We start from the raw sequence: 8,965 nt of genomic DNA, 5'->3' as shown, positions 1-8,965 counted from the left end.
GCTGCAGAACATTCCTGACCCCTGACCCTTGACCCCTACCCTATGAAACATTAATCAATAATCTGATTTGTAATAATGTCATCAAGCAAAATATAATGTTTCAATTGTTGATTCTGTTTCATGACTTTGTATTATTTGTGTTTTTATGATGTTTTTTGAAATAGTTGCTGAAATGTGCTTTACAAATAAACTTGATTGATTGATTGATTATCAGTGCTTACTGTTTTTAAAATGCTGTATAAATAAAGTTAGTTTTCTTGTCTCGCTTTCTACTATGAATAAGTTTAGTTCCGTTCTACCTTCCCACATAGATTAATAATGTCTTGGACGACCAATATAGTTCTTTATAAATAACTGTGAAGCTCCCGACCTCAAATTATAACTAAACTAACAAAACTAAACTGCTTGAAGGGGTTTGCATAAGACAGACGACATGCTGTCATGAAAACGAAGGAGTCTTTATAAATGTTAATGACTCATGAAGAGTCATTTGGGAAATAGAGGCACTTTTAAAGCAAAGATTTATTAATAGGCCATTCAAAATGCCTTAAAAGTCTCATTATTTATGGATTAATGTTTCACGAAGCAGCCAAACATTTGAAGGCCCTTCATGTTTATGACCGTCATGTCGGTCTCACGCTCACCTTCAAATAAAGTGAAACTGAAAGGTGAAACTCAGACAGCGGATCATTGGCGTAATAAACCTGGACTGTGAGGAGTTGCTGAGTTGCCCCACTAACCTTGTTGGGTTAGTGGGGTGTCCTTTTCTTCTAATCTGTAAACGGAACCAGGAAAAGTCTGGGTCACATGTCAACTCAAACTTTGATCCTGGAGGTTTTTCAGGCCCAGCAGCACAGAAATGGCGACTGCTGTAGATCATCTCAAACATCTCCGTTCTGTCAACATTTCTGCTGCAATGTAACGGAATATTGTTTGGTTTTCATGTGGAGTCATTTTTATTTATTTATTATACGTGTTTTTATCTGAATATTCAGCATCAGTTCAACTAATCTGAATCATGTGGATTATAGTTATTTTACTGGTCAGATTGGACTGGAGCTGTAGGGACCGTCAGTTTCCACCAGATGGCGCCACATTCAGCAGAACTGAGGACAAGAAACAGGAAACTAAGGAAACGTGAAGCTCTGAATAATTGATTAAAGCATTTTATGATGTATGTGTGTTAATTCTTTATGTTTTATTTTGTTTAGTTAGTAATGTATGTGGTGTTCCAGACAAAGAAATGACGGAACTACCAGGATTAAGATTGTTAGATACTTTGGTCTGATTATACTCCTGTGTGTTGGAGGCTATTTTGGTTAAATGTTCTGAAAGTAAACGAAATATAACCATTCGCCAGTGGTGGCGCTCTTTCTGTACACAAGAGAGTGAGCTGGAGCTGTGCAGAAGAAGAGAGAGGCTCCCGGTTAGAGAATAAACGTTGCCATGTCCTGTTCCAGTTTTCTGCTTGAACATTATTTATTTTTAACTTAGTGTTTCATACACAACAATGTACACTATTTTATTTTTAAACTCTTTAATTCAGGAAAAAATACAAACATTTAAATAGAATTTCATAATATTTTGAAGTCTTTTTCATCAGAATTATTGTTTTCTGTTATTCATTTTTAAAAAAATATGAAGTAAAAGTTGAAATAATTCATTTAAATGTTATGTCTGACACTCATTTTGTGATTGGCTGCCAGTCAAAGCTAGCTTAGCTAGCAAGAACTGTGGGGATAAAATAATATGTGATTTAATATAAAATATTTCATATTTTCTTAAAATCAAGACGCCTAGTGATGAAAAAAAAAGATCTGGCAATAAAATCATAATAAATTATCTGATGGCTATAATTTTCCATCCGTCATCTTCAGTCAGGAGGTATGAGTTAATGTTTATGCTAAATAAATGTAATAATTATTGAAGAGTGAATGAAAAACCTTCTGTGGTTTTGCTAAAACCTCCAAAAAGAACCAAAAGGAAGATTCCTGCACTGTTTATTATTCCTAAGGAGTGGAAGTGGATCGATGTTTTCTGGTTGCTCCAGAGCGAAAACGGAAGCAGAAACATCGCTAATAATTGGGAGCCTCATGTTTTTAAAGATGATGTGATTTATCTGTAAAACATGTTTCCATAAAAATTGAAAAATGATCCATCTGCAGCAACTTGTGCATCAGAATTGAGGTCAGGGCAGGCCGCACAAAATCCTTCAGAGGGCCCTAAGTGGCCCCCGGGCCGCACTTTGGACATCCCTGACCTCCAACCAGGAACTGTCAGGGTGAATCAACCAGTAAATATAAAACATCCACTGAACGGTCGGGTTCTGGTTCTGCAGGAAACGGATCCGTCCGTTGATTCGGGGAAACGCCTGTGGGTGTGTGTGTGTGTGTGTGTGTGTGTGTGTGTGTGTGTGTGTGTGTGTGTGTGTGTGTGTGTGTGTGTGAGGAGCGCTGGGCCTCGGTGTCATGTGACACACACTCACATGCAGCAAAACACTGTTAAAAATAGCCTGATGGGTCACACACACACACACACACACACTCCGGGTCAGTAAACAGGACGGACGGACGCTGAGCCTCAGGTAGGAACCAGACGACGGGTTCTGGGTTGGAACCAGAACTATGACCCGATCTGATCGTTTGTTGGATTTTCTAATTTTTATCAGTTTGTAGATTTAAAAAAACAAAAAGTTTGTTATGAAATCATCTAAAATTAGGAGCAAATTATTATTGATGAGCAGAACGGAGATTTAGCACAAAATCTGTCAAACGGATCAAATGTGTTAAAACTGAACATTTCAGCTGAAATGATTTTAAATTAATTTCAATAGTTTAAGAGATTAAACTCCACAAGGATTCAGTGATTTAAAGTCCATTTATCCAGAACCGGACCGGATCTGCTGCCACATCTGGCAAACCTCTGGCACGGCAAACCAGAGTCAACCAGACTGGGTCAGATCTGGTAACGATGGCCCGGTTCACCTGAGGCTGGACTCACCTGGACCGGTGATGTCACAGCACACCTGGGCCAGTTAGGGAAGTTCTGTCACCTTCTGACAATTCATTCAGTCATTTCAGGAAATCAGTTCTTAAACAAAGATCTATTAAAAAAAATAAACTAGAAAAATTAGAATCAATATAATAATATATTTATAATAATATATTTCACTTGTTACTCTGGCCGTTGTTTTTGTGCATCTAAATTTTATATGTTTATTGAATATGAAAATGGAACCAGTTAATTTTATTATTTTAATCTCTTTTCAGATGTTTTGTTCCTTTTACATTTTAATATCCGTCCATTCAGAGGAGATTCAACGTCAAACAGCTGGAGATGAAATCAGCCTTTAAAACGATTCTGAAGCTTTTCTACCTGTCCAGTTCATTACAGCACATTTATGATTTCATTATTATTAAAACAGGAAACAAGAATCTGCCGTCCATAAAACTGTTTAAACTAAAACACGTTTTTAGACTCATCAGTCGTTATTACAAGCTGCTGTCAGTAAAACCAGATATTAATAAATCCTTTGGTTCTTCTGCTTTTAGCTCCAACAATTATTTAAATATTCCTTAAAGTTCCTCCAACAAGCAGATTAGAAAATATTCTGGAGCCGCCGGCTGAACTGCTTCCAGTTTTTATTTGTACTTTTAACCAGATATGTTGGAGCTCTGATTTGAAGTTATTTAACTTTTTGTTATTTTATTAGTTTGTTCAATCTGAGCTAAATTCACCTGGAAAGGTTTCCTCAGTCCCATCCTTCCATCCCGCAGGCAGAACGTCACAAACTTCTGGGTTAAATCACAGCAGTTTTAAGGAGTTACAGTCAAACATGGAGAGACGCGTTAATCCGTGATAATCTGGGTTTAAACTGTTTTATAATCTGTAAAACCATTTCAGGCTAAAGATTCTGACAGAAAAAACTGGATATTTTGTTCCTCACCAAACCTTTAATTTGCATCTTAAGTTTGAATTTAATCCTAATATGTAAGACCCTTTTCAGCCTCTGGGTGGCGCTGCAGCACACAGAGGCTCTGAAATAACTCAGTTTGAACAAATGTTCATAAATAACTCAGTTCATTTTTGTGTGTTTTTCTGGTCCAAACCCGGCAGAGCCGATGGGTCCGAACAGGAAGCTCGACGTTCCGGTCTACGATCTGTCTGCGGTCCGAGGAATCTGGGAGGTCCGAGTGAAGAAGTACCGAACCAGGCAGAAGAAGGAGCAGGAGAGGGTGGAGAACAGCGCCCTCGCCAGGTCAGTTTCATCAATGTCAGAGCAGCGCTGCCTTTCACAGCCTGGCCTGAAGGGGGCGGTGTTCCCGTTCACAGCCTGGCCTGAAGGGGGCGGTGTTCCCGTTCACAGCCTGGCCTGAAGGGGGCGGTGTTCCCGTTCACAGCCTGGCCTGAAGGGGGCGGTGTTGTGTCATCAACTTACAGCTTCGATCCCAAAACAAGACAGAGATTCACTTCAGAGTTTTAGGTCTAAATACAACATTCCTGAATTTCCAACAGCTAAATATTCCAGAAACAGTTGGAAGAGACGCACATATGACAGGAAATGACCTAATTAATGACATCAGCAGTTTGTGCTCTCTGACCAACAGCAGCATCCAGTCAGTGGATCTTTTCACTGAGGCTGAATCACACACAGCTGACTGGTGATGGAGGAAACCAGTGAGAGCAGAAGCTGCTTTTAGCAACATGAACACTGTGAGGTATTTATAGCAGCAGGTCGGAGCGTAGAGCAGAAAGGTCAACTATCCGGACAGCAACCCGGCAGAAATGTCCTGCTGCTGTTCGCTCATTAACACGTGGGAACTGTCCTTCATGGACTGACCGTTTCCTGTCTGCGCAGGATCGATCAGCAGTGGCAGTACCGCATCTACTGCAAGAGCATGAAGGCCAAAGAGCTGCAGCAGCTGCACCACTACCTGGAGAGGTCGCTGCTGACGGAGCCACCGCCGTACGGAGAACACCTGGACCGGAACACAGGTAGAACCGGAACTCAGGTAGAACTGATCCAAAACCAGAACTCAGGTACTGAGTTTAATCTGGGGAGATTTTATCTTTGATCTTTTGGAAAAAACCCAAATATGAACCGTTATTCTGGTCGTTTCCACGGAAACGTGAGTTTTCTGTGATTTCATTAATAATTATGACCTTTCATGTAGCCGAGTCTCATCAGCGTAACATTTCCTCCATGCTCCCATTACACCAACTGGTGTAGGAAAGGGAAATGGACCGAGCTCAGAACCCTGTGGTGTCAGATTAGACGCAGACAGCAGCAACGGTTCTGGTATCGAGTAGTTTTGGTTCTGTTGGACCCGACCTGCTCCCAGAGGAAGAGGCTCCAACATGGAGGAACTTGGAGACTTTTTGTCTCCGGATCAGAGGACATCATGGTCCCATCAGCTGCTTCTTCTCTAAAACATTTCTCATTATTCAGCAAACAGAAATCATGTTGCTCCTCCTGAAAGGAAACCTTTAGTCTGATCTTCAGTCAGACATTCAGGAAAATGTTTCTCTCCCTGTTAGACGTCCAGCGGGAGGATCCGAGAGTCCAGCAGGACGGGGATCATCCGGATCGGAAGGATCTGATCTTCCGGCTGGAAGGAGATCGCTGGCTGGTGAGTTCCCACCTTCCCAGGGTAAGGGAACCCGCTCTGTGATGTTTGAGGGAACCGTTCTGCAGGACTTTCCCCGGGAGCTGCAGTGGACCACCTACCTGCAGGAGTGGCACGTCAGACGGACTCGGATCCGCCAGCTGCCCGACTTCCTGGTTCTGTTCACGCAGCTCACCGTCCTGGAGATTCCCAGGAACCTCATCGCGGATCTGCCGCCTCAGATCGGTGAGCCGAACCGGGCCAGAATCTGACCCGACTTCTACAAGGCTTCATTGTCCGTTTGCTCTTCATCAGCAGGACGGTCGATCGTTTCCACATAAACTCTGTCTCCACTTCCTGTTTCCGGTCTCTGTTTCCTGTCTCCGCCTCCTCCAGGGAAGCTGGCGGCGCTCCGCAGGCTGAACGTCAGCTACAACCGCCTGTCCAGAGTTCCTCCGGAGCTCGGAGACTGTGAGAAGCTGGAGCGTCTGGAACTGGCCGGAAACCTGAGCCTCAGCGAACTGCCCTTTGAGGTGAGGCCGCGGGTCTCTGGACCGGGTCGGAACCGGGTCGGAACCGTCCCTCATGGCGTTTCCTGCCTGCAGCTCAGCAGCCTGAAGCAGCTGGTCCACCTGGACATCTCGGAGAACCGGTTCGTCTCCATCCCCATCTGCGCCCTGAGGATGAGCCGCCTGCAGCTGCTGGACCTGAGCAACAACCAGCTGAGCGACCTGCCGCAGGACATGGACAGGTAGCTGCTGCTTAATGGAGCGCTAACAAACTCTGCCCCCTACTGGCAGGACGTGAGGACCGAATGTCGCCCAAACCCCAAAAACCCGTCTTATCCACTCAGTCAGATTCCAGCGTCTTAAAAAACAGAACATAGCCTGATAGCGTTCACAAGCTAACAAAACCCCCGAAGAATCATAAATATTAGATCTACGAATGCTAAAGCGCTACACCTACATGGTATTTAGCAGAAGCTAATGCTAAAGCGCTAACTTCAATTCAAATTATTTCTGTGGTTGAAACACTTGAACCCTCAAACACCAATTTAATTTTTTACAGTATAATTTAAGTCTTTTGTAACGACCTTAGATATAAATTTATGATTCTGTTTTTCTCTACTGTCAGCTTTACTTTGTTTCTGTAGGTTTCTTGTTTTAAATAAAATTCCTGGAAAAAATTAGAAAACATGAGGAGGAAATGGAACTGCTGTGTAAACAGACTTCAGCTACTTCAAAATAAGAGCATGAATATACATGCTAACTGCTGAAAGTTTGCTAAACAGATGAGTAAATTAGTGTTTTAAAATTTATCCAGAAAAAAGAAATAAGGGGAAGCTATGTGCGCTAAATATTAGCAAATGTGCTAAACAAACAATTAGCTCCACTAGCGGAACCGTTGTGTATGTGTCTTGTTGGGTTAGTGGGGTGTCCTTTCTTTCTGTGTCCAGGCTGCAGGAGCTCTCCACCCTCTACGTCCATAAGAACAGCCTGTCGTACCTCCCAGTTTGTCTCACCAACATCACCAGTCTGAAGATGCTGGTTGCCAGCGGCGACGCGCTGACCTGCGTCCCGACCAAACTCTGCAACGACCCGGAGATCAAGTAAGATCCCAACAGGTCGGCGAATCCGTGAACCATCGGACCGACCGGCGCCTGTGTCCCCTGCAGGTTCATCCGTCTCTATGACAACCCCGAGAAGAAGAGGAAGACGGAGGAAAAGGAGAAGAAGAAGAATGAGAAGAGGAGGAGGTGGAGGGAGCAGGAGGTGAAGGACGGCAGTGAGAAGGAGTTCATGGAGGCGTACATCAGCACACTGAAGGACAGAGGTCAGTCCAAGGTCGCCAGCAGCACGACCCGATGCTAACTGCTAATGCTGCTAACTGCTAATGCTGCTAACCGCTAACTCTGTTTGTCCCAAATCAGACACCGTCCCCTTCTCCACCACCAAGGTCTCCATCTCATGCCTGCTGTGACGGACCGGAACCAGAACCGGACCAGTTCTGCAGAGTCCAGTTGGTCAGAACAGCTGCTGGACGGGGGTCCAGATCCTGGTTCTGATGGTTCTGGAGGTTCTGGAGGTTCTGGAGTCGCCCAGAAGGTTCTAGTTTTTCTTGTTGGGTTTTATTTCAGTTTAAATTCCAAATTTTTATACGTCTCAAAGTTTTAATAGAAAATAAAAATAAAATCAGAAACAGCAGAAAAACTAAATAATGAGAATAAAATGTTCCTGTTTCATGTTTTACAAAAACTTTATTCTCTTATTATCATAACATTGAACTTTATTCTTTGTTTTATTATAACTCATTATTTTTTATTGTTAATGTTTTAATCTTAATACGTCGTTGAGCAAATCAGATTAAAGCAAACATAAAAATTAATCCAGATCATCTGCGTATTAAAATGTGTCAAAATTAAATCTAAACCATAATTTTCCACAGAATCAATAAGGATTTAAATTTCAGTAAATATTTTCAGTGATACATTTATAATATTTTAATATAAACTATTTTATATGAATCATTACGGCCAGGATTAATTATGTTTTTGTAAATATGCCTGCAGTTAGAATGTTTTAATTATTTTAATTTAAAAACAGATGAAAATGAGCAAATTTAATAAAAAATGATTCATATGAAGTTTATAGAAAACTAATTCTAAATATTCCTCTGGAATTATTTCCATTTCAAAATAATTTTGTGTTTCTGAATAGTTTTAAAAATGCAGAAAATAAAAACATACATTAGTTTTCTCTCCAGGGTTGACCTTTGACCCCCTCAGGTTGATGCTTTGTGTGTTTTGTTTGCTTTGAAGAGTTTAAATCTGTAGTTTGAAGTTGTGACCAAACATAAAAATCAAAATTACAGAAATATTTTATACATTTATTTAACTGAAATGTTTTAACACATCAACATGATTTTAGTTTTTATGATATAAAATGTTTGTTTCTTCCCGAAGTTTTGATTTTATTCCAACATGAAATGTTTGTTTTGTTTTTCTAAACCTTCTGGACTTCCTGTAATTTCACTTTGTAGTTTTTATGATTTTCAGAAGCTTTAATAAAATCTGATGATTAATATTGCCGTGTGACTGACTTCATTTCGAATTAAACTAGAAACTGCAGAAAAAATACACTAAAAGTTATTTTAGTGTATTTTGTAATATCTACAATGGACAGAGGAACTAACAGGTTCATGTCATCATCTGGGAGGAGGTTTCTGGTTTCTCAGTCTGGTTGCAAAGCAGCAGGTGTCAGTCAGTTATGGTAGATCTGACCTTTGACCTCAGTATGAGAAGCTACAGACTGAAAGGAGGAACCAAAGAGCTCTGGAAAGGTAAAGGTAAATCTTCTGAA

General features: G+C 41.4%; 1 protein-coding gene across 2 annotated transcripts; it reads left to right on the top strand.

Annotated features, from left to right (window-relative positions):
- Window positions 1–2,543: 2,543 nt before the first annotated feature.
- lrrc2 (leucine rich repeat containing 2) lies at window positions 2,544–7,848 on the top strand. Of its 2 annotated transcripts, XM_044112219.1 has the most exons (10): window positions 2,544–2,584; window positions 4,117–4,258; window positions 4,859–4,995; window positions 5,539–5,630; window positions 5,696–5,852; window positions 6,003–6,139; window positions 6,212–6,357; window positions 7,063–7,215; window positions 7,282–7,439; window positions 7,537–7,848. In XM_044112219.1, the coding sequence occupies exons 2-10, from the start codon at window positions 4,122–4,124 to the stop codon at window positions 7,584–7,586; spliced, it is 1,167 nt and encodes a 388-aa protein (XP_043968154.1). In that variant the 5' UTR covers window positions 2,544–2,584; window positions 4,117–4,121; the 3' UTR covers window positions 7,587–7,848. The 2 variants fall into 2 exon arrangements, with proteins under 2 accessions (XP_043968154.1, XP_043968155.1); XM_044112220.1 differs by lacking the exon at window positions 2,544–2,584 and having other exon boundaries at window positions 4,125–4,718.
- Window positions 7,849–8,965: the final 1,117 nt, after the last annotated feature.

The sequence above is a fragment of the Gambusia affinis genome, linkage group LG03 (genome assembly GCF_019740435.1).
Source record: "Gambusia affinis linkage group LG03, SWU_Gaff_1.0, whole genome shotgun sequence".
Taxonomy (NCBI): domain Eukaryota; kingdom Metazoa; phylum Chordata; class Actinopteri; order Cyprinodontiformes; family Poeciliidae; genus Gambusia; species Gambusia affinis.
This window is presented reverse-complemented; position numbering and strand designations above follow the sequence as displayed.